This window comes from Pleurodeles waltl, chromosome 2_2 (assembly GCF_031143425.1).
Source record: "Pleurodeles waltl isolate 20211129_DDA chromosome 2_2, aPleWal1.hap1.20221129, whole genome shotgun sequence".
Lineage (NCBI taxonomy): Eukaryota > Metazoa > Chordata > Amphibia > Caudata > Salamandridae > Pleurodeles > Pleurodeles waltl.
In genome coordinates this window covers 1,147,045,514-1,147,071,644 of record NC_090439.1, presented here as the reverse complement: position 1 = coordinate 1,147,071,644, position 26,131 = coordinate 1,147,045,514, and the positions used below count along the sequence as shown (strand labels likewise).

At 46.8% G+C, this 26,131-nt stretch overlaps 1 protein-coding gene across 1 annotated transcript in view; it reads left to right on the top strand.

The window, feature by feature from the left end:
- LOC138278806 (glutathione synthetase-like) overlaps window positions 1–26,131 on the top strand; it is a 184,578-nt gene that overhangs the window by 35,903 nt on the left and 122,544 nt on the right. Inside the window, exons 3-4 of the mRNA XM_069219322.1 lie at window positions 22,739–22,814; window positions 24,761–24,900. Of these exons, the coding sequence (XP_069075423.1) occupies window positions 22,739–22,814; window positions 24,761–24,900 (216 nt within the window). The remainder of the gene's footprint in view (window positions 1–22,738; window positions 22,815–24,760; window positions 24,901–26,131) is intronic.

The window sequence follows — 26,131 nt, the reverse complement described above, 5'->3', positions numbered from 1 at the left end:
GCCAGTACTGTCGCCATCGTCTCTTGTGAGTGGTGGTAGGCAGCCATGATGGTGGTGAGGCCTCTTGGAGAGTGGGTTCCCTGGGCCTCTCCTCCCCCCCCTGTCGCACAGCAGCCCTCCGAGTTGCCCTGTTTCCCTGGGCCTCTGTCCCCTGGACGGTGTGCCCACTCCCACTGCCCCCAGGTCCCTGTTGTTGTTGGGTTGGTGGGTTACCCTGGGGGCCCTGTAGTGGTAGACACACCGCTGCTTGACCTGTCCTAGAGACAGAGGCATGGGCCCGCTGGGTGGGAGCTGTGCGGTTGTTCCCAGAGGGGGTTGGGTCTGCAGTGGCCTGTGTCTGGGTGAGGGGAACCGACTGCCCAGAGGTCCCCGATGGTCCGGGCTGGTCGTCAGGTTCCAGGTCAACAGAGCTGCTGTCATCACTAGTGGCCTGTTCCGGGGGTGGGATGGACATTTCTGGTCCCTCCTGACCGGTGTGTTGTCGTTCGGGTCCTGCATGGGGTAAGAGGGTATGGTTATTGTTTCTGTGTGTGCATTAGCTTGCGTTTTATAGGTGCCCTTGTCCCCCAGTGCTGGCATTCCCTTGGGGGAGGTGTTGTGAGGGTGTTTTGTGGGGGGGGGGTGATGGGTATGTGCAGTGGTCATGCTTAGGTGATGGGTGTCCATAGTTTGGGGGTGGCATGCAGGGGTTGGTGTTGGGTGGGTTGTGCTGGGGAGACATTCTCAGGGAGGATGTGTGCTGGGGGGTTGGGGGTGAGGGTGGGTGTTAGCATGCTGGGGGTGGGGTGAAGTGGTTGGCCTTGTACTTACCAGAGTCCATTCCTCCGTGTACTCCAGCGAGGCTATCAGGATGCAGGATGTTGAGTACCTCCTGCTCCCATGTTGTGAATTCGGGTGGAGTGGGTGGGGGTCCCCCGCCAGTCTTCTGCACTGCGATGTTGTGTCGCGAGACCATGGAGCGCACCTTCCCCCGTAGGTCGTTCCATCGTTTGCGGATGTCCTCTCTATTTCTGGGATGCTGTCCCACCGCGTTCACCCTGTCCACGATCCGCTGCCAGAGCTCCGCCTTCCTCGCTATGGCGGATTTTCGGAGGTTTTGCAGTTGTGGGTCAGAATGTCCGTGGCGGCTGACCGCGGCCGCGGCGGTATTGTGGCGGCCTTCTGACCCCCTTAGTATCAAACATGTTGGAATCATACCCCAATGCTTTTGCAAGCATTGGTTGTATGATTCCGTGCACTCTGGGGGCTCCTTAGAGGACTCCAATTAATGCCATTGCAGCCTTCTGAGGGTTTCCAGGCAGCCCAAGCTACTGCCACCTCCTAGGCAGGTTTTTGCCATCCTTTTGCTCGAGAAGCTGAAGCCCAGGAAGGCAGAACAGAGGATTTCCTGTAGGAGAGGGGTGTTACACCCTCTCCCTTTGGAAATAGGTATTACAGGCTTAGGAGGGGTAGCCTCCCTAAGCCACTGGCAATGCTTTGAAGGGCACTATTTGCATAAACCAGTCTACACCGGTTCAGGGCTATTTAGGGTCTCTCTCTTGGGTGGTTCCTCAGATTCGGATTGCAAGAATCCAGCAGGAATCCTCTGCACTCTCCACTTCAACTTCTGACCGAAGAAACTGCATCTGGACTCTCCAGGTCCCGACAAGCTGCAACAAAAAAGCAAGACGCCTTCTGCAACATTATATCCAGGGCTCCTTCCAGCAACTGCATACCTTTTCTACAACTTTCGTGTCCCCATCCTGTGGGTGCTACCTGGGCTTCTGTGGGCTCTCTGTGTTGCTGAGGGCCCCTTCTGACTCACCCTCCTGGCTAGAGTCCACCTGGTACTTCTTGGTCCCCAGCAGCTCCACTTTCCGCTAACCACAAGTTTTGCATATGCCAAGGCTTGTTGGCAGAATCGAAGATGCAAACCTGACTGCAATCCTCCCTCCAGTGAGGGATATCACCTGCATTCTCCAGGAACTCAACTTTATCTTCTTGTGTGCAGTGCTGACTCTCCTTCTTCACCGTCCACTCACCTCTTGCACCTTCAGTCTGGTGGGTAGGGGCTCCTACCCTTCCTGGACTCTGCTGTGCTTCTTGGACTTGGTCTTCTTCTTTCACAGGTCATCTGGTCCAGGAATCCACTGTTGGTGTCTTGCAGTCTCTTCTCGGTTTAGCATTATTCTTCATTTCTTCTAAGTGGGTGTTCTGGGGAATTTGCAGTGATTTACTCCTGCTTTCCTGGTCACTGGGGTGGGTTGTGGTACTTACCTTTGGGCTTTCTTAGTGCTCCCAGCTCCCCTCTACACACTCCACTTACCTAGGTGGGGGACGGACTTTTGCATTCCACTTTTTTAGTATGTGGTTTGTGCTCCCCCCGTGGCTATTTCTCTCTATTGTGATTTTCACTGATTGCACTGTTTTTATGTCTATTTCTGCATACTAGTGTATACAAACTGTCTATTACTTACCTCCTAAGGGAGTATAGCCTCTTTGGTATTTTTGGTATCTGTGACACCAAAATAAAGTACCTTTCTTTTTGTAACACTGAGTGTTTTCTTTCATGTGTGTAAGTACTATGTGACTACAGTGGTATTGCATGAGCTTTGCATGTCTCCTAGATAAGCCTTGGCTGCTCATCCACAGCTACCTCTAGAGAGCCTGGCTTCTAGACACTGACTACACTACATTAATAAGGGATGACTGGAACTGGTATAAGGTGTAAGTACCCTAGATTCCCACCACACACTGTAGGAGGCTGGCCTGGCTTATAGTGGGTACCATCCATTTAAAATAGGCATCTTATCCCTCAACATCAAATTTTCAACTATTTTAGACATATTTTATAGGAAATCAAAAATAATACGAAATCATAGTAATAATTATACATATATTAATACAATTAGGAATAACATCCTGTAGGAGGCTGGCCTGGTTTGTAGTGGGTACATTGGGTACTTACACCTTACACCAGGTCCAGTTATCCCTTATTAGTAGATTAGTAGTGTTCTAGCAGCTTAGGCTGAGAGAGGTAGCTACAGCAGGGCAGCTTAGGCTGAACTAGGGGACATGCAAAGCTCCTACTATACCACTTATATCACTTAGCACTATATCATAAGAAAACAAAATACTCAGAGTTACTAAAAACAAAGGTACTTTATTTTAGTGTCAATATGCCAAAAGTAACTCAGAGGATATACTCCCTTAGGAGGTATGTAAAATACACAAAATATATACACAGACCAAAATCAGGTAAGTAAAACACTTAGAAAAGTAGTGCAAACACTGTAGTACACAATAGAATGCAATAGGAGACAATAGGCTTAGGTGCAACACAAACCATATACTCCAAAAGTGGAATGCGAACGACGAATGATCCCCAGGTCTAGTGTAGTGTGTAGAGGGTCACTGGGAGTGTAAGAAAACACCAAGGGTGTCCAAGATACCCCACCCCAAGACCCTGAAAAGTAGGAGTAAAGTTACCCTACTACCCCAGAAAGACAGTAAAGTAAAGATTGGTGATTCTGCAAGGACTGCAAAGCACTGAAGACGGATTCCTGGACCTGAGGACCTGCAAAGGAAGGGGACCATGTCCAAGAGTCACGCAAGTGTCCGGGGGGGCAGGAGCCCACTAAACCCCGGATGAAAGTGCAAAAGGGCTGCCTCCGGTTGGAAGAAGCTGAAGATTCTGAAACAACGGAAGGTGCCAGGAACTTCTCCTTGGAAAGAAGATGTCCCACGGCGTGCTGGAGGATGCAGAGTTGTTTCCACGCAGAAAGACCGCAAACAAGCCTTGCTAGCAGTAAGGGTCGCGGATGAAGATAAAGGGTGCTGCCCAGGAAGGACTAGAAGGTCGCTCCTTGGACGAGGAGACAGAGGGGGCGCTCACCAACAGAGAGAGCCCACGCAAAAGCAGGCAGCACCCGCAGAAGTACCTGAACAGGCGCACAAGAAAGCTGAACACAACGGTCGTCTCAGCACAACAACAGAGGGTCCCGCGAAGCCGGTGGTCAACTCAGCGAGTTGAGCAATGCAGGACGGAGTGCTGGGGGACCTGGGCTGTGCTGTGCACAAAGGAATCCTTGCAAAAGTGCACAGAAGCCCTACCATCTGAAGTTCACATAGTGCACAGGATTACTGTCTGGTGTGGGGAGGCAAGGACTTACCTCCACCAACTTTGGGCAGAAGGACCACTGGACTGTGGGGGTCAAGTGGATCCAGCTCCTGTGTTCCAGGGACCACGCTCATCGAGATGAGAGGGGACCCAGAGGACCGGTGATGCAGAAGTTTAGTGGCTGCGTTAGCAGGGGGAAGATTCCGTCGACCCACGGGAGATTTCTTCTTGGCTTCCTGTGCAGGGTGAAGGCAGACAGCCCTCAGAGCATGCACCACCAGGAAAAAGTCGAGAAAGCCGGCAGGATTAGGTGCTACAATGTTGCTGGTAGTCTTCTTGCTACTTTGTTGCGGTTGTGCAGGTGTCCTGGAGCAGTCAGTGGTCGATCCTTGGCAGAAGGCACTGGAGGAGCTCTGGGCACCTCCCCTGGGGAGGTGCAGGTCATGGGAGTGGTCACTCCCCTTTCCTTTGTCCAGTTTCGCACCAGAGCAAGGCTGGGGGGATCCCTGAACCAGTGTAGACTAGCTTATGCAAGGAGGGCACCGTCTGTGCCCTTCAAAGCATTTCCAGAGGCTGGGGGAGGCTACACCTATTTCCAAAGTGAGAGGGTGTAACACCCTCTCCCAGAGGAAAATCTTTGTTCTACCTTCCTGGGACTGGGCTGCCCAGGCCCCAGGAGGGCAGAAACATGTCTGGGGGTTGGCAGCAGCGGTAGCTGCAGAGAAAACCCCGGAAAGTTAGTTTGGCAGTACCCGGGCTCTATGCTGGAGCCCCGGGGATGCATGGAATTGTCACCCCAATACCAGGATGGTATTGGGGTGACAATTCCATGATCCTAGACATGTTACATGGCCATGTTCTGAGTTACCATTGTGACACTACATATAGGTATTGACCTATATGTAGTTCACGCGTGTAATGGTGTCCCCGCACTCACAAAGTTCAGGGAAATTGCCCTGAACAATGTGGGGGCACCTTTGTTAGTCACAGGGTGCCCTCACACTTAGTAACTTTGCACCTTACTTTCACCAAGTGAGGGTTAGACATATAGGTTACTTATAAGTTACTTACGTGCAGTGAAGAAGGCTGTGAAATAACGTGGACATTATTTCACGTAGGCTGCAGTGGCAGTCCTGTGCAAGAATTGTCTGAGCTCCCTATGGGTGGCAAAATAAATGCTGCAGCCATTAGGGATCTCCTGGAACCCCAATACCCCGGGTACCTAGGTACCATATACTAGGGAATTATAAGGGTGTTCCAGTGTGGCAATCAGAATTTGTGAAAAATAGTCACTAGCCTGCCTTGACAATTTTAAAAGCAGAGAGAGCATAAACACTGAGGTTCTGGTTAGCAGAGCCTCAGTGACACAGTTAGGCACCACACAGGGAACACATACAGGGCACACTTTATGAGCACTGGGGTCCTGGCTAGCAGGATCTCAGTGACACAGGCAATAACAAACATACACACAAGTAAAAATGGGGGTAACATGCCAGGCAAGATGGTACCTCCCTACACACACCAGGCCAGCTTCCTACAGTGCTTGCCTCCTCCTTGCCTGTCCCTCCTTGTCACTGCTTTCTTATTTCTCCCAGGGTGTTGTGTGCATGCATGCCGCTTGCCTGTCCCTGCTTCTCAATGCTTTCCACTTGCTCTCCGCCCTGTTTTGTGTGTGCCTGCGGCTTGCCTTTTGCTCCTACTCACTGCTTTCTCCTTAATCTCAGTCCCATTTTGTGTGTGCCTGCTGCTTGCCTTTCCCTTCTCCTCACTGCTTTCTGCTTGCTCTCAGACTCATTTTGTGCATGACTGCTCCATGAATTTCCCTCCTCACTGCTTTCACCTTGTTCTCATCCCAGTTTTCTGTGTGCCTGCTAGTTGCCTGTCTCTCCTTCTCAATTCTTTATCCTTTCTCCCTGGCCATTTTGTATGTGACTGATAGTTGCATTTCCCTCCTTCTCAATGCTTTCTCCTTGCCCTGTTTTGTGTGTGGCTGCTACTTGCCTTTTGCTCCCTCTCACTGCATTCTCCATGATCTCTGCCCCGTTTTGTGCATGCCTGCTGCTGCTTGCCTTTCCCTCCTTCTCACTACTTTCTCATTGCTCTCAGCCCCGTTTTATGCATGCCTGCTGCTTGCTTTTCCCGCCTTCTCACTGCTTTCTCCTTGCTCTGAGCCCCTTTTGCGCCTGCCTACTTTTTTACCTTCTAATCTTTCTCACTGCTGCCTTCTTGCTCTCAGTCCCATTTCGTGCTGCCTGCCGTTTAAATTTCTCTCATTCTCACTGCTTTCTCTTTTTTCCATCCACATTTTTTAATGCATTTTGCTTGCTTTTCCCTCCTTTTCATTGCTTTCTCCTTGCTTTCAGCCCTGTTTTGTGCATGCCTGCTGCTTGCCTTTCTCCTTTTCACTGCTTTCTCCTTGCTTTCAGCCCTGTTTTGTGCATGTCTGCTGCTTGCCTTTCCCTCCTTCTCACTGCTCTCTCCTTGCTTTCAGTCCTGTTTTGTGCATGCCTGGTGCTTGCCTTTCCCTCCTTCTCACTGCTTTCTCCTTGCTCTCAACCCCGTTTTCTGCGTGCCTGCTCCTTGCCTGTCCCTCCTTTTCACTGCTTTCTCCTTTCTCTCAAGATGTTTGGTGCACACATGCCAGCCAAAAGCTACCTCTTTGCTGAATTTGGTTTAATTTCATCCAGTGATTTGAGCTGTAGTCATGTTCAAAATTCCTTTCGTAATTAAAATGCGAAAGAAGCTTTTTTTGACTTTCCCCTATTTCTCGGCCCCCACTTGACAGATCACCCCAAAACCTACCATATAAAACACTACACTTAGGCACACTTTTTTGGGAACATTTTGTTAAGATTCATCAAATGGCACCAAACTTATAGCCAAGTCATCAAACTCTTTTTTCAATGGAAACTAGGCCCTAACTATAACAACCTACTGGTGACTGCCAGTAGGTAATATATATATATATATATATATATATGTATAATAATTAATCCTCAACAGATGCAGAATGGAATTGGATGCCGTGGGTTTGCGATATATGGTGGTCTCTAATCGATCATCTTTCACTTCTAGTAAAACATCTAGAAATTCAATTGTCTCTCTACTGAAAGTGGTTTCCAAATGGATATTAAACTCATTATCATTCAGTATATTTATATACTCCAAAAGTGATTGATCAGAGCCATCCCAAATGATAAAAAGGTCATCAATATAACGCACCCACAGTACGACCTTATCCATGTATATATTGTTGCCCTCAGCCCAAGCCACCTCTTTCTCCCACCAACCCATATATAGATTGGCATACGTGGGAGCAAAAGAAGCACCCATAGCCGTCCCTTGTTTTTGCAAAAAACAATCATTATCAAATAGGAACAGGTTATGGATCAAACAGAATTGCAACATGGACAAGAGCATGTCTCTATGTTCAAAAAATGCAAAGGGCTGTGTGCTTAAAAAATATCTACATGCTTGTATCCCATATTGATGCTTGATGGAAGTGTAAAGAGAGGCCACATCCATGGTGACCATTAGATAATCTTTATGCCACGGAATACTGTCTATCTCGGCCAAACAATCGTTAGTGTCACATAAATAGGAGGGTAGTTCAGTGACAAAAGTGCACAGAAACAGGTCTAGATATTGTGAAGTGTTTTCCAACAGAGACTGATTCATACTAACTATTGGTTTACCTGGGGTATGTGATTTATTTTTATGGATTTTAGGCAAAAAATAAATACATGGAATTTTTGGATGTTCAATTTTTAAATATAAATATTCCTCATAGTCGATAAGATTTTTGATCTGCCATTCATTAAGCATTTCATGATAGGTCATTTGATATTGGATTATGGGATTGATCCATAACTTGTCATAATGATCTGTATTAGTCAATTGTCGATATGTTTCTTTTGTGTAGTCTTATATGTCCATAATGACAATATTACCGCCCTTATCTGAGGGCTTAATGATGATGGACGTATTGGATCTCAATGCATTCAGATCTTTCCAATCTTGTTGTGTAAAGTTCGATCTATTCATGGGTTTCAATGGGATTTTCATATGAAATTTATCAATATCTCCAATTACCAACTCATGAAAGATATCAATCAAATTTCCACTGGGTAATGGAGGATTAAGTTTGCTCGACAGTTTTAAATGACTGGTATTGTCAGTAGAAAAACCCATCTCATTCAGCATTCTGATGTTCATATTGGTGTCATCATTGGTCGAACATCTAGGTTCAATGCTCTCTTTGGCTAAATCATTAATAGCAACCAATTCTGTACTATCCGCAATAATGAATCCTGAAGAAGGAGCCCTACTGTTCCCATTTTGGGCAAAAGAGATTTTGTCCTTATTGGAAAAATTTGTAATCAGTCGTAATTTGCGAACAAATTTATAAAGTTCGATATGTGTACTAACATAATCCCATTGAACATGAGGACAGAAACTGAGTCCCAAATCAAGAATGCGTATTTGATTGTCTATTAAAGTGCTCTTAGAGACGTTAACAACAGTACTAGAGTGGTTCAAATTGTTAGGAGAATGAATACTCAATCTTATTCCTTGTGCTGGTGCCTCTTCCTCTTCCCCCGCCTTGTCTTCCGCCTCCTCGGCCACGTCTGCGATTTGGGCCAGAGGGTGGCGTAGCCATCTGCATGAGACGCATTTCCCCCTGAAAATCCAATTTATTACGTGGTGCCTCATCTGCAGAGGAGCCTATCTCTGAGGTATCATCTGCGGAGGTTTGATGTACAGCAACCTCTACTCCACTCTTTGGCACATCCTTTGTTCTTAAGCTATCGTACTTACGAGCAAACGTATATATTCTTCCATGTTCATAATCTAATTTGTCTCTATTGAATTTATGTGCCTTGCGTGATTTGATTTCTTCTTCCTTATTCTTAATTCGTTCTTCCATTTTGGCTAACTGATTAGAAACCTCTTGTTGGTTAACTGTTTTCTCTAGTTCTTTGGTCAATTGTTCAATTTTAATGATTTGTCCATCCATTCGACTTTTCGCTTGGGTAATTAAAGTTCCCATAAGTTTAGTTGAACAATCAGCTGTTTGTGTTCTCCATTCCTCCAGCAAATCCGGATCCATATCGCCTAAGGTGGGCAATATTAAAATGCGAAGGCCCCGTGGCACCCTGCCATTTTCAATATATTTAGTCAATGATGTCATTTCCCACCATTTTTTGAGTTCCGAAATACGTGCTTTTTCCAGCTGGTTAATAATGCTGGAAGTGGTGCGAACCTGAGCGCCCGGAGGTCCACTGCTGTCCCTGGTGTTATCGAATAGTTCAGCTGCTGCTTGTTCCCACAGCATTCTCCGCTCAGCCATGGCTGGAATAGGTACGAGAGCAACAAATATTTTATAATAAATACCGTATACCGTTGTATGTGTAGCTACAAAATAGTTGAAAAACGGGGAAGAGTCAAAAGTCTAATAAGCAGGACGCTGTGTATAATAACGACAATAATGGACTTGATGATATACATACATTGGAAAGGAAAAGAAAAGGCGAGAAAATATTAGGCTGTAATATTAGGAGGTAAAATGTTGAAATAATGGATGAGTAGGAAAAGGCCAGGTGATGGAAAATACACTGGGGTATGATTGTTGTTATGACATATTGGGGATGTGTGAGAAAGTAGCCTCCTTCTAGCATGGTTACCCCCACTCTTGGCCTGTTTGTGAGTGTGTGTCAGTGTGTTTTTACTGTGTCATCGGGATCCTGCTAGCCATGACCCCAGTGCTCATCGATAAAAACCTACATGTCACTGTGTTTTGCCTGTCTCACTGGGATCCTGCTAGCCAGGACCCCAGTGCTCATACTTTGTGGCCTAATGTGTATGCCTGTGTAGTGCTCAACTGTGTCATTGAGGCTCTGCTAATCAGAACCTCAGTGCTTATGCTCGCTCTGCTTTTAAATTTGTCACTGTAGGCCAGTGACTTCACTTACCAATTTCAATTGGCATACTGGACCCCCCCTTGTAAGTCCCTAGTATATGGTACCTAGGTACCCAGGGCACTGGGGTTCCAGGAGATCCATATGGGCTGCAGCATTTCTTTTGTCACCAATAGGGAGCTCAGACAAACCCTTACACAGGTCTGCCATTGTAGCCTGCGTGAAATAGTGCACACACTATTTCACAGCCATTTTTCACTGTACTTAAGTAACTTATAAGTCACATATATGTCTAATCCTCACTTGCATAACGTTAGGTGCAAAGTTACTAAGTGTGAGGGCACCCTTGCACTAGCAAAGGTGCCCCCACATAGTTCAGGGCCATTTCCCTGGATTTTGTGAGTGTGGGGACGCCATTACACGCGTGCACTACATATAGGTCAATACCTATATGTAGTTTCACAATGGGAACTCCGAATATGGCCATGTAACATGTCTAAGATCATGGAATTGTCCCTACATTCCAAATCTGGTATTGGGGAGCCAATTCCATGCATCCTGGGGGCTCCACCTTGGACCCCCAGTACTGCCAAACCAGCTCCCTGAGGTTTGCACTGCAGCTACAGCTGCGGCCACCGCACAGACAGAGTTCTGCCCTCCTGGGGTCTGAGCAGCCTAGTCCCAGGAAGGCAGAACAAAGCATTTCCTCTGAGAGCAGGGTGTAACACCCTCTCCCTTTGAAAATAGGTGTTACAGGCTGGGGAGGGGTAGCCTCCCCCAGCCTCTGGAAATGCTTTGAAGGGCACAGATGGTGCCCTCATTGCATAAACCAGTCTACACCGATTCAGAGACCCCTTCTCCTCTGCTGTGGCGGGATCCCAGTGCTCCTCCAGTGTGTCCCAGACTTCAGCCATCTTGCTTTGAAAGGTGTGGGGGCACTTTGGAGGCCTCTAAGTGGCCAGTGCCAGCAGGTGACGTCAGAGACCCCTCCGGATAGGTCCATACCTGATAAGGTAGCCAATCCCCCTCTCAAGGCTATTTAGGGTCTCTCCTGTGGGTTCTCTTCAGATTCTGCTTGCAAGTTTCCTTCAGGAATCCTCTGCAACAACTTCAGCATCCTCTGACCTTGGATCAACCGCAGCCTGTCCCAAGAAACACTGTAACTGCAACAAAGTGTCTACAAAATACACTTTTCTTCAGCAACCTCAGCTCCAAGTCAGCAACTGCAACAGTTTCCACAGTATGCATGCTCTGGGGACTCCCTGTCTTCATCCTGCACTAGAAGGACCAAAGAAATCTCCTGTGGAGTGACGGAGTCACTCCCCTGCTCCAAGCAGGCACCTTCCAAGGTGACGACCGGTACCCTGGGACACCTCTCACGGCGACAAGCATGCTCCCGAGGACACAGAGGGTGGACATCATCAACATAGACTATCCTGAGGTCCAGCGGACACATTTTGGTGGAGGTAAGACCTTGCCTTCCCTAAGAACGATGGTACCCCTGTATTTTGTGTCTTCTTCGCCTCCTGAGGCCTCTGTGCACTCTTTGCAAAAATTCCTTCGTGCACAGCCTGGCCCAGGTCCCCAGCACTCTACTCTGTGATGCTCAACTCGCTGAGTTGTTCTCCGGCGGCGTGGGACCTTCTTTAGTTGTGCTGCATCAATGCATTTTGCACCTCCTTCGAACCCGGATCCTGCAGCTTCTGGAGGTGCTGGCTGGCATCCTGAGGGCTCTCTAAAGTGCAGCGAGCACCCTCTTCCTCCTCACACAGAGTTGATGCCTCAGGTTCCTCCTGGGTCCATCCAGCACCATTTTGATGAAAAACGCACTTTTGCCGTAGCCAAGGCTTGTTGGCGCCTTCCAACACAAAATCTCATCTGCAACAATCTTCACACCTTGGGACATCTTTTGCATCATGCAGGAACCCGCTGGCATCTTCCTAGGGTGCATTTCTGCAGTCTTCAACAAACCGGGGACTCTTCTTTTGCACCCTCTTCTGGGTTGGCAGGGGCTCCTGTCCTTCCTGGAACTTCTTTTGACTTGTGTGATAATGTGATATTTATCTCAAGTATTAGTAGGTATGCTGGGCAGGAAACTTCCTGGTAACTGCAAGGCACTTTGTTAACATCGGGGCACGAACAGTGAATAACATCGTTAAATGTGGAAAGCCAGCCTTCATATTGAATCATATTGGAGGAAAAATGTGTACAGAAAACATCTTGAACAAGCGTGAATAATAAGAGAAGGAAACGGATATTTTTGGGCAAGCACGTACCTCCATTAGGACATAGAAACATTGTGAGGGGACAGCATAATTAATTACATTAACAGAGACATTCCTGGTAACTGAAAGGCAATTTGTTAACATCGGAGCGCAAATAATGAGCAACACCGTTATACATGATAAGCTATCCTTCATATCAAATTTAATGGGAGGGAATAATGTGTGCAGCAAACATTTTGGAAAAGCGTGAATAATGAGAGAAGGAAATGGACATTTTTGTGCAAACACGTACCTCCATTAGTATACAGAAACATCGTGAAGTAATAGCATTATTCATTATACTAACAGCGACATTTTTTCTTGTTTGAGGAAATATGATTGCTACAGTGTTCCCAGGTGTGTGACATACGTGGACTCAAAATCCCAGAATGCCCAGCACCAATTTAGCAGACGCAAACCACCTGGAAGAAGACTTGTTAGTCGAAACGCGTTGTGGTGTCTGTTTGGAAGCTTTCACATCGTGATTAAAAGAACAGATTTGAGTCTCCGGGAGTGCAGTGTCTTCTTTGATAAGTATTTCAAGGGTTTTTTGTCTGAATCCTAACACAGCACCGGCAGACAGGCACGTCGCTATAAAGAGACCAAGCTTTAGTGTATATATATATATATATATATATATATATATATATATTATGTGTGTGTGTATATATATAAAATTTGTTAATGGAGGTGGCAGGGAATAGTGGCACACTCACTTTTTGTAATGGCAATATTCCAAAGGTCTAAAGAGAATCCGGTGCTCAAGGAGATACGAAGAGCCACCTCGTCTCCCTTAAATAGGAAAGTTTCCACAATATTGTAGAATCTCCGAGCACTCAGAAGTAAGTCCATGCTTTATATTTGTATGTGCTTTATTCTCCTCCAATCACAACTCCATTGTCCATGCCAAAACATGGTTTGTCAATGCAGTATTACAGTTGACTTCTTCAGGGCAAATCCAGTCCGTAACAGATGCCTATTCCTCTTTACAAAAGAGTGACATGCATACCTGGGAGAGTGCTCATGATTTTCACTGCGTTTTGCCCAAACTAGCATGGTACCACAATCAGACAACGTGGACTTACCTTTGAACTCTTAGAAATTCTATCCCAAAAAAAAATAATATATATATATATATATATATATATATATATATATATATATATATATATATATATTTTTTTTTTTTTTCACTTAAAAAAACTAAAGTTACACGGATGTCATAGTTAGGGTCTGTAGTTAGGGTCTATAGTTAGTGGGAACATGAGTCTCTGAGTGCATCAGTGAGTGAGTGCATGAGTTTCTGAGTGAGCCTGAGTGGGTGTGTGAGTGGGGACATGAGAGTCTAAGTGGGCCTGTGAGTGGATGCGTGAGTAACTGAGTGGATCTTTGAGTGGAGGTGTGAGTCTCAGAGTGGCTCAGTGAGCAGGTGCATGACAGCCTCAGTTAGTGTCTGAGTGTGTCTGTGAGGGTGTGAGTGTCTGTGTGGGTGTGTCAGTAGCTGAGTGACTCAGCCACAAAGGAAACTCACCTGCCCTTTTATCCAACAAGAGTCTGCAGCTTTGCATGAAAATCTACCCAAGTGGAGTTCTTTCTGCCTCCTTGGGTAAATGTCCAGTACGTATTCTACACTACAGCTGTGTAATGGAGCACAAGAATGTTTTGGCAACATTACTGTTCCTGTTGCTTCTTTCTCTAAAATTCTGTGGTAACATGAATCATCCTATGGAGAGGCCGAGATTACAAAGATGAAAAGCTCCACCAAACCAGGATCCTTCCTCTTAGTTATTTGACAGAAGTGTGTCTTTGTTTTGTGGAGAAATACCATATTCCTCGGCCTCAATAATGCACCACCAAAATCAGCAGAATATGCACAGGGGGCCCTTTGGTAAGCTGTCCAATATCCTGGCAAAAGGACTGGAAGACATATGCATGCTAATAAGGTGGATAGTGCGGGCCAAGCGGTCACAGCTTCAGGGTGATTTGCACATTTGCATACTTTTAGCAATTTAAACGGAAAACCATTGACTCATGGGGAGGGGTGCTGAGCAACCCCTCTCACCAGTCCGATTTCTGTTCCAGGGACCCCATCTCCCAGGGCCTGGCCTTAATTTAATCGGGGGGAGATCATGACTCCCCTCCGGGTCGATTTTGGCCCTAGGAACACCATCCCCCGGGGCCCAGCCATGTCTCCGGGGTGCCCACCCAGTTTACAATGGGACTGTTGTGGGAGACTCAAGGTCCACGTGGTCCCGGCTGACTCCCTACCTCCTGTGGGAGCTGTCATTGCTCTCACACACAGTAAGCTGCTAATCACATGCAGCTCCCTTTGTGTGAGAGCAATAGTTTTATCTCTTTCCATGCCTGCATCTCTGTGGGCAGGGAAAGAGATGAAAACTCTTCTTCCAGTGAGGGAGAGTACTTTGACAGCTCTTGCCCGCAGGAACCAAACTGCTTGCTCTGAATTAGCAGGAGCTGTCAAAGCTCCTGCCAAGTCGGAGCAAACAGCTATGTCCCAGGGGTGGGCACCTCGGGACATAGCAAGAGCGAGCCCTAGGGGTTTGTGGTCCCCAGGGCCATTATTCCCTCCACAAAGGGGACTGCCTGGCCCCTTGTGACCCCTCAATGTCCTAAGACCAGATCTACCCGGAGACAAAATAAAAGAAAAGGGCCTTAAGTCTCAAAAACATCAGTGGATCCATCTGTGGATCTTTCTGAGATTAAAAAAAAAATGCTTTTTAGCCCTGGTGGGTTCCGTGGGGGTCCCCTAGATCATGGCTAGGTGCTCAAGGTCAACCTACCCTGGTCCCTTTTCTTTTTTTTTATCTTTTTTGTGGGACTCATCTGAAGGTGGGTCCCAAAATGCCAATCAGACATCAGCACAGGGACAGTTGGATCCGTGGAGGATTGGCATACCTAGGTATCTATATTTTTGAAACTCTAACATCTAACAAACTACTTAACAGATTTACACCAAATCACAAAAGCATGCTTTCAGGACCAAGAGTTAGCTTTCTGCCAAACTTGGTTTGATTCCGTTCAGCGGTTCAGGCCATAGTCATGTTCAAAATAACTATTTAAAAATGCATGGGAAAACTTGGTCCCGCTTGATGGATCACACCTAAACGTTCTATGAAAAAACTGAGGTGGATGAACTTTTTTTCAGAAAGTTCTGTGAAGATTTGTCATACTGTATCAACAGTGCTTAACTCATTTACAGACACTTTCTTGTCCCTCTAGCTCATTCCTGCATGTTCTTTATAATCTCTAATTCCTCCCTTGGTCCCTGTTTTTCCATTTTTCTATTTCTCCTTCTTACCCACTCTTGGGTCGTTCTCTTGTTTGTTCTGTGATGAGGACAAATAAGTGTTGGTGCCCATACATAAGTGCCATTGGGCCCCACCTGCATCCACCATCTCAAATTAAGCACTTGGCACCAAAGGTATTAGCAAAACTAAAAATGCTCTTCCAGTGGAAACTCTGCCCTACCTATAACTAGACTGGCAAAATATCACCAAGCCAACTTGGAATGAAAACAATCTTTGACTTGTGTTCCATCTTTGTGAGAGCTGTTCGGAGAGGTATAGCTTTGTCCAGAAACAAGAGAGCACCCAGTATAAGTCAATACGATATCCTGTCCGGCTATGCCAAGCTATAAAGTGACGAAGCCTCCGGCCATTTATATGACAAAGTCTTCAAGTGTAGGTTTAGCACAGTGTCATCCATGTTGAGCTAGTAAGTGACAACGTTTTTTGCCATTTTTACAGCAAAGTCTTTAAACAAAGAAGTAACTAGTGCCAGCCGACTGAGGTTAGCAGGCCCTCCTGGTATAAGAAAAACTGAGATGTAAATGTACCCTCCATTTCCTTACTATTTACTTACTAGAATGCTATTGTACTGCTACTCATCCTCAGATCATCAGGAATAATCCAATTTTGCATGAATTATTCAGTGTGATAGATAGGAAAATGTTTTCGTATGAGGAGAGGCCAAAGGTGCGAATAGCCGAACCCTAGAGAGAGTTCTGTAGGGGATGCCTAGATCATTAAAACAACATGGCAATACACAGGCAACATGTACAATCCAGAAAGTCATTTTAAAATCATCCTCAAGTACTAAGTAACAATCCCACCTTGTGAAGTAATTGGGAAGTCATTTTAAAGTCATCCTCAGATCATCAGGCCTCATTTCTTAAGTTTGCTGATTACTTCAAGAGGCTGATGACATCTGATGACATGAAAATTACTTGTGAGGTAGTTAAGTAGTCATTCAGTGACTGATAGCTTCTCAAGTAATGCTGTTTCAATCAATCAATCAATCAGATATTTGTAAATCACGCTACTCACCCGCTAGGGTCTCAAGGCGCTGAGGGGGGGAGGGAAGGACTGCTACTGCTCGAGTAACCAGGTCTTGAGGCATTTTCTGAAGGTCAGGAGGTCCTGGGTCTGTCGAAAGTGGGTGGGGAGGGTGTTCCAGGTTTTGGTTGCGAGGTGGGAGAAGGATCTGCCGCCGGCTGTAGTTCAATGGATGTGAGGCGACGAGGGCAAGGTTGGCAGAGCGGAGTTAGCGGGCGGGAGTGTGGAAGGTGAGTCGCTCGTTGAGGTAGGCCGGCCTGTGTTGTGAAGGGCTTTGTGACATGGATGAGGAGTTTGAAGGTGATCCTCTTGGTGATAGGGAGCCAGTGCAGGTCTCTGAGGTGGGCTGAGATGTGGTCTCGGCGAGGGATGTTGAGGATGAGGTGTGCAGAGGCGTTCTGTATCCGTTGTAGTTTCTTCCAGAGCTTGGCTGTGGTCCCTGCGTAGAGAGCGTTGCCGTAGTCCAGTCTGCTGCTGACGAGAGCATGGGTGACCATCCTTCTTTTTTTGGTGGGGACCCATCTGAAGATCTTTCTGAGCATGCAGAGGGTGTTAAAGCAGGAAGATGAGACGGCGTTGACTTGCTAGGTCATGGTGAGCAATGAGTCTAGGATGAAGCCTAGATTGCGTACGTGGGTTGTAGGTGTTGGTGCGGTTCCTAGGGTGGCTGGCCACCAGGAGTCATCCCATGCGGAGTGGCTGGAGCAGAGGATGAGGATCTCTGTCTTGTCTGAGTTAAGTTTGAGGCGGCTCTTCTCCATCCAGGCGGCGATGGCGTGCAGTCCCTCTTGGATGTTGGTTTTGGCGGTGGTGGGGTCCTTGGTGAGTGAGAGGATCAGCTGGGTATCGTCGGCGTAGGAGATTGTGGGATCGGACGACGTTGGCGAGCGGTGCCATGTAAATTTAAAAAAGAGTTGGGCTGAGAAAAGATCCTCGGGGAACGCCGCAGATGGTTTTGGTGGCCCCAACTGGAAAGGTGGAAGTCGGACTCTCTGCGTTTGGCTGGAGAGGAAGGACGTGATCCAGTCAAGAGCTTTGTGGCGGATCCCTGCGTCGTATAGGCAAGTGCAGAGGATGTGGTGGCAGATAGTGTCAAAAGCAGCCGAGAGGACCAAGAGGATGAGGGCCGTTGTTTCCCCCTTGTCGAGCTTGGTCCTGATGTCATTAGTTGCGGCAATGAGGGCGATCTCAGTGCTGTGGTGCCTACGGAATCCTGATTGGGAGATGTCCAGCGTGTTGTTGTCTTCCAGGAAGCGGGTCAGTTGGCCGTTGACGATCTTCTCGATGACCTTTGCTGGGAAGGGGAGGAGGGAGATGGGTCGGTAATTCTTGAGGTCTTTGGGGTCCGCTTTGGGTTTCTTCAGAAGGGCGTTGACTTTGGCATGCTTCCAGCTCTCTGGGAAGGTGGTGGTCTCGAAAGAGCTATTGATAATCATACGGAGTTGGGGGGCAATGATGGGGTTCGCTTTTTTGAAGACATGGTGGGGGCAGGGTTCAGAGGGAGAGCCGGAGTGGATGGAGATCATGGTTTTGATGGTGTCCTCTTCGTTGATGTGGGTCCAGGAAAGCAAGAGCTTGGTGTGGCTGGGAGCGGCAGGGTTGGTGGTGGCCGTGCTGGTGATGGGGGGTGAAGAGTTGAAGCGGTTGTGGATTTCTGTGATATTTCAATGGAAAAAGGTGGCAAGGGAGTCACAGAGGTCTTGCGAAGGAGGGGGGTTGATGGAGCATGACCTCGAGTTGGTGAGTTCTTTGACAATGCTGAAGAGCTCTTTGCTGTCGTGGGTGTTGTTGTTGATGCGGTACTTGTGGAAAGATCTTTTGGTGGTCCGGATGAGCTGGTGGTGTTTGCGGGTGGCTGTCTTGAGGACGGCGTGGTTGCTCCCTGTTGGTTCGTGGCGCCACTTCTCGATTTTCCGGCATTCTCGTTTGGAGGACTGAAGGTTGCCAGTGAACCATATGGCCTTGGCTTTGGTGCGGTTGTTTGGGGATTTTCTGATCGGTGCCAGGTTGTTGGCGCAGTCGTCTAGCCATTGTCTGAGGTTGAGGGAGGCTGTGTTGGAGTCAGTGGTGCTGGGTGTCGGGGCTCTGGCGAGGGTGGAGATCAGTTGGTCTTTTGAGATCTTGTTCCAGCTGCGGTGGGGGATCTGTTGTGGGCGGTGGTGAGCGGTGGGTTTCTGGAAGGTGGTTGGTCCAGTGAAGTTCGGTGGTATGGCTGAAGGAGACCTGGCTGCTTGGGCAGAAGATGGGGTATAGCGTGTGGCCAGCAGAGTGGGTGGGCGTCGTGACCAGTTGTTTGAGGCCGAGGTTGGCGATCAGGGCGGTGGAGTTGCTGTAGTTGGAGTTCTCAAGGTGAAAATTCAAGTCGCCGAGGAGAATGTAGTCTGTGGAGGTAAGGGCCTGGGTGCTGATCATGTCGGTGATGGAGCAACTGAACTGTGGGTGGGGGCTTGGGGCCCTGTAAACGAGGGTTCCTCTGAGGGTGGTGTTGGCGTTGATGTGAATCTGGAAATGTAGATGTTCAGCGGTGTCGAGAGTATCATTGGTGCTAGTTGAGATTCTGATGGTGTACTTGTGGACTATGGCGATCCCTCCTCCTGGTTTGTTGGTGTGGTCTCTGCGGGTGATCTTGTAATCTTCGGGGATGGCTATGGCAATGTCTGGGTCCGAGGAGGGGTTCTTCCAGGTTTCAGTGAGGAAGGCAATGTCCGGGGATGATGAGGTGAGAAGGTCCCAGAGTTCGACGGCGTGCTTGTGGATGGAGCGGGTGTTGAGAAGGATGCCGCTGAGGTGGCTGTGTGTGGTTCTGGCATGGTGTTTGGTGGCTTGGGGGCAAGCAAAGTTGCAGGACCGACAGGAGAAGGGTCCGTGGGTGTGCCTCGGGGTGGCTTGGACGCAGGCGATGCAGCGGCCTGGATTAAGAGCATGGAGTTCGTTGCCACTGTAGTGGCGACGGGTGGCGTGGGAAGAGCGCGGGCCAGGGGTCTTGCCCTGGGTGCAATCCAGGCTCAGACGGGCGCAGACGGGCTTGCCTTTGGCACGCCTTTGGCGCACCGGCAGCATGGCTGCGCAGCGGCCACCATTAAGAAGGGGAGGTGGGACGGAGGAGCAGCTGGGAGGGAGGAGCGAATGGGAGCATCTGGGGGGGTTTGAGGGGGGCAGGCCCGCAGGGACGCAGTGGTGGGAAGGAGCAGTTGAAAGTCGAAAACAGACAGGAAATGCTCGAGAAAGGTGCCGATAAAGGCACAACAGAGAAAAAAGGGCACAAAAGCATAGAAATGGCACAACCAGAGAACAAATGGCACAGATGGCACGCAGAAAAAAACAGAGACAGATACATTACCAAACACACAATACTCACAGAACCCACTGGAGGCCTCGAACTCGCGGCAGTAGTGAGGGCGGGGTGAGGAGCACAGGCACAGCTAGTTGGAGATGCGCAGTGTGTGGAGCGAGCTCCTGGCCTTAAAGCAGGTCAGGGGTCACTCCAGCAGGTCAGGGGTCAGAAATGGACAGGATTTGTTCTTCCCACCAGAACTCATGTCACCCCAGGTGCACGGCTGTAGTGTTGAAAATCTCTTACCCTCTCTGTAATATTATAAAACATGCAGGCTTGATATTCTATATTTTCATCCTATGGTGGTTGTTAGACTTTTCATCCTTGGCGTGGTCTCCCTTAACTTTTTGCCTCTGTTTCCCAGGTTGTTGATGTGTGCTGGACTGATTTTGCTGTTTTTGTTACTCTGGGCACTTTACCACTGCTAACCAATGTTAAAGTGCAAGTGCTCCTTTACAAAATGTGTATGTAATTGGCTTATCCATGATTGGCATATTTGATTTATTAGTAAGTCCCTAGTACAGTGGACTAGCGGTGCCCAGGGCCTGTAAATCAAATGCTACTAGTGGGCCGCCAGCACTGGTTGAGTCACCCACATAAGTAGCTCTGTAATCATGTCTCAGACCTGTCACTGCAATGTATGTGTGTGCAGTTTTAACTGTAAATTTGACTTGCCAAGTGTACCCACTTGCCAGGCCTAAACCTTCCCTTTTCTTACATATAAGACGCCCCTAAGGTAGGCCCAAGGTAGCCCCAAGGGCAGGGTGCAGTGTATGGTTAAGGTAGGACATATAGTAATGCGTTTTATATGTCCTAACAGTGCAATATTACTAAATTCGTTTTTCACTGTTGTAAGGCCTGTCCCTCTAATAGGTTAACATGGGGGCTACCTTTAAATATGATTAAAGTGTAGATACCCTTTGGGAGTGGATGGACATATGGAGTTTGGGGACTCTGAGCTCACAATTTACAAATGCATATTTTAGTAAAGTTTGTTTTGAGATTGTGTGTTTGAAAATGCCACTTTTAGAAAGTGAGCATTTTCTTCCTTATACCATTTCTGTGACTGCCTGTTTGTGGATTCCCTGTCTGGGTCAGTTTGACAGTTTGGCTGGTTGAATCTCATACTAGACACTGACACAAAGGGAGCTGGGGTGTAGTCTGCATTTCCTGATGAGCCGTCTGTGCTGGGAGGGAGGGGAGGAGTGGTCACTCACACCTGAAAGGGGTGTGCCTGCCCTCACACAATGCAGTCTCCAACCCCCTGGTGAGTGTCTGGGGCCTGGCCTGGGCAAGGCAGGATTTCACATTCAAGAGAGACTTTGCTTTGAAATAGGACTACTTCAAAGGAGAAATTGGGTTTAAGAAGGGCAACCAAAACCACAGACTTTAGAACACTTCTGGAAACCAAGAGGAACCTCTGCCTGGAGAAGAGCTGAAGAGCTGTGGAAGAAGAGCTGCCCTGCCTGTGACTGTGCTTTGTGGAGCTATCCTGCAGTTGCTGCTTCTGCCAGAGTAAGAGGGCAAAGACTGGACTTTGTGTGCCTTCCATCTTGAGAAGAACTCTCCAAGGGCTTGATTTAGAGCTTGCCTCCTGTTTGAAGTCTCAGGGATAGCAAAGACTTCTCTCTGCCAGCACCTGAAGTCTCTGGTGAGACTCATACTCTGCCAAGTGGTGCCATCCAGTTCCTGGGACCCTGAAAGGAGAAGCTGGCAGCCAAAGAGGAGGAATTCCATGCACAGAGCGCCGTGTGGGGAAAAGATCGACCGACTCCGATCTGCGGCTGAAGAAAAGACGTGCCACTGACTCTGCGGTGAAATTCGCCACTCGCTGGAAACGCGACTGAAGAATCTACGCACGGAGTGGAGAAACGACGCGCAGCATCGCTAACGGAGGGTGGGAGATCGCAACCCGCGCTGTGTGGTTTTCTGATCATCGTGCGGCTGGATTCCCGACGCAAACACGGCTGGGCATGTAAAAACAACGCAAGACCTGCCCGGACCTGAGAGTGCTGACTGGATCGACGCATCGCTCTCCTGCGGAGACAAGAAACGACGCGTCCAAACCCGACAAAAGGAGAAACGATGCAAGGTCTCACTCGTGAGTGAAATCGACGCATCGCAAAACCCATTTTGACGCACACTCGCCTGTGCGGGGTTATTTTTGACACACCCAAGGTACATTTTCATGCTAACAGTGTTAGTTTGTGTTTTAAACTACATAAAGACTATTTTTTTCTTCTTAATTGATAACTTGACTTGTGTATTGTTGATCTTTGTCATTTTGGTCTTGTTTTGTTTAGATAAATATTTCCTATTTTTCTAAACCTGTGTTGTCATTTTGTAGTCTTTTCATTAAGTTACTGTGTGTGTTGGTACAAATACTTTACAACTAGCATTCGGAAGTCAAGACCTACTGCTCGTGCCAAGCTACCAAGGGGGTAAGCAGGGGTTAGCTAAGGGTGATTCTCTTTTACCCTGACTAGAATGAGGGTCCTTGCTTGGACAGGGGGTAATCTGACTGCCATTCAAAGACCCCTATTCTAACAGTGGTGTATACTTTATTTTACTGACTGTGAAGCTACCCATTTCTTGCTTCATGCACATGTGATGCCACTTTTTCTCTTGGTACATATATTTGTGCACTGTTAGAACGACTTATTGTTAACCATTCTACTGTTTATAAAAGACAATTAAAAAAACTAGATATCTTTTAAAGAGGTACGATGCAAATATATAATAATATTAATGTGCTTTTTATCTTTCAGTGCCGTTAAAGTGAATGATTTCATTGCTCAGCTTTTTAAAATCTACAAGCAAGTGCTGAAAGAAGGAATAGTTCAGGTGAGATGGAACTAGAGAATAATAGCAAACCAGAGGTTCGCTGCTCGAGTTTACCAGACTATTTTGATGTTGTCACTGTTTATCTCCTTATTAACAGGTTAACTTCTTTATCTTCCAGGATCCATCTTTTTAGTATGATCAGCAGTGAGGTAGCTCAAAGCAGAGCTTTTATCCCCTTTTTTGCTTTTTGTAATACATTACTTTCATTTACAGATTGTAAGTGTTTATTTAAAGGGGTTATCCTGTGTGGGGAACCGTGGTTCTCTTTACTCAGCCCTGCATCTCTATCAATCACTAATAGGTCCTGTCCATTAACTGTATTTAAAAAAAGCACGTAGTTCAATGGCACAAGTGCCAATCTAAAAATAAACATTAGTTATCTGAAATTCCATTTTTTTGTACCACGTTTTCCAATTGAAGCAAACACTTTACAATATATTGCCATTTGTAGGACTATAAAATCCAATAAGTGCAAACACAGACTCCTATATTTTTCTTAAGTGAAACCCATTTGTGAGAGTGAAATTTGATTTGAAAAGGCTCATTTTTGAAGTTTTTTTAAGACTTGCTTGATGTCATCTGACTTCAGTGAAGGCTCTATAATTCAAACATGAAACATCTGATGCTGTTCTTTTTTCAGATTTGAAAATTCCCCAAGACTTGATCGATGATTTCTTAGGGACAATGCCTGAGGGAGAAATCCTCAGATCCTTAAAATATTTCTTGCTTGAAGGATGTTCTCATTGTGCCTTCTTTGAATTGCTAAAACATTCAAGCATTCATGCCCAAATTTGCAAGGCTGCATCCTTCAAGAGCCAATGCAAATACCCAACACATGCTCCCCACGCGTGGCCCTGGTTTAAACTGTGTCCTACTAAACCACAGTTGGGGCAGCTCTGAAAAGATGTAACAAAAGCTGGGATCAGACAACCACCATCACTGTTTCTATCTGACAGTGGTCTAGCCGACTCCATCCATTGTAACCAGAAAATCCTATTTGTTTCTGTCCACAAATTATAGACTTACCTCCCCTTCCTGGCATCTGAATTCAGCATCATAGTGTAACCAAGTAAAGCTACTAAAATTCACCCTCGCCTCTTTGCTAGCCCCCATCGGCCTGACCATTGGTATGCTTCTGTGTAGTGAGTTCTCACATTTGCATCTATTTTGAATACAGTGTCCCCATTTGTCAATGTTAACATCTTATGTAGCTCCAGGGGGTATGTTTGGGGAGTTCCACCCCCTAAAAAAATATTCTGTACTAAATAGTTGGGTAGGAGTGTTTTCAGTCGGGTAATGGAAAGTGTCAGTCGGAATTCACCTGTGAGTTTTTACATGCCCACACTAACAAACACACACACTCTCTCTCCGGTATGTTTAGGACAGCCTAAAAAATGTTGAATAGTTTGAAAAAGTATTGCGTTTTATATACTCCTAACATTCCACACTCCTCTCTTCATGTGCTGCTTCTCAAATAATGCATTTTAACAAGATGTTCCAGTGTGATTGTTGGGAAATCTGAAGCTCAACCCCTCCAATCATATTGACCAAGCCATTTCTAGTTTCCCTATTCATGCTCATATACGTCAGCAGAGATAATCTTACTCGTCATATCATCCTCAGCAAAGTGAAAGGTTGAGTGGAGCTACCAGTGCTCAAACCTGTCAATTTATGCTTAGACACAGATACTAACAATTTATGTGTTATTCCACAGGCTATCTTACATATATATATATATACATATATACATATGTGTGTGTGTGTGTGGGGGTTTGTGTATGTGTGCGTGTCTTTGATTAAAAAACATAACTGAAGCCCAAGCCTAGGAGTGGTTTACATTCTGTGACAACTGTGTGTTACACTGGAGATCTGCTATTCAAATGTGCATGTTTTTGCTTGTGGTGGCCCCATGATGGTGGTAATGATTTGTGTTTCTCTTCTTTCAGACTGTTTCTCTAGGGATCAATCGCTCTGACTACATGTTACAAAGTGAGGCGGATGGCACCATGGCACTGAATCAAATCGAAATCAATACTATTTGTGTAGGTTTTGGAGGCATGACGTCAAAGGCCACTGATGTGTACAAGTAAGGATTGATCTTTCACATATGGGGCCATATGTTCTAAAGCATTTTCCCATAGACACAGAATGGGTAAAACCCTTTCATACATCTGGCCCATGGTTCGAGCCACGGCAATCACATGTTTTTCTTTTATTACATACCCTGCTGTATGGTGACATTAAAGATGTGGAGTATCTTGCATTTGCAACCTCTGGCCTACCCATAGCTCTCAGTTTATTGACTTACCTGGGGATAACGTGAATTGGGCACATAAGAACCTGTCAGTGACTATCAGGTATTTTATTTACTGTTGTGTATTCTTGCAGCCATCACCAACAGTGCACACATAAACAAGGAATCCACATTGTTATGTTTAAAGGCTTTTTCCAGCCAATTGTAGTGCAGGATAACAAAAGAAGTACAGAAATAATATAATTGTGAGAGCGAAAGCACAGAATGTAAATATTATAAAACAGACAACATATCATAAAGTGCATTCTGACATTTCTAACCTTTGAGAATCAAGGTCTCAGCATTTAGATTGAGTCAACACAGTTGCCTGTCTGAACTTCATATATTCTTGGCGCCCATGGGCCTGACTACATGACATGGTCAATTTTTGTCTCTGCAGTAGAAATATCTAGAGATAAATGGTGCTCAGGAGTATTGGCAAGCTCTGCAAGGAGCAACTCTACTCGATGATGTCTTGGAATGTCTAAGAAGTCACTACCAGGCCACCAGGAAATACAATGAGCCAAAAGTGATGAAAAGTGGCCCTACTGGGCCATAGAAGCCTGCCTCAGAAAGCTGACTCCCATGCAGAAAAACAGACAAGTGAGCACATAGGTCTGGGCCCTATATCTTAAAACTCCCGGGCAGTTCCAAGCCTGCATGGGTCAGCAAAAATCATATATTGGCCTTGAATTGGGACTGGATGTGCACGAGCCCCCTCACCAGAGGCTTTTTGGGCCTCAGGGATGCCATCTCTTCAGGCCCCAATGCAGGTATGTCCGCCACTGGGATCCCATTCTCCCAAGCAGTCTGAGTGCCACTGCTCTCCTTATCCTACTTCAGGGGAGGCCAGAACCCTGGTAACAGCAACCTGCATCCACGCCGGTGTGGGAGAGAGGGAACAGTGTTGTCCCTGTATGGGATGGAGCATGAACAAGAAAAAGGCAGAAGCAACTACAGTGCTTGGTAGGGCAGGGGTAGGTTTGCCTTGCAGCCTTTAAAGAAATATATAAAAAGGCTGTGG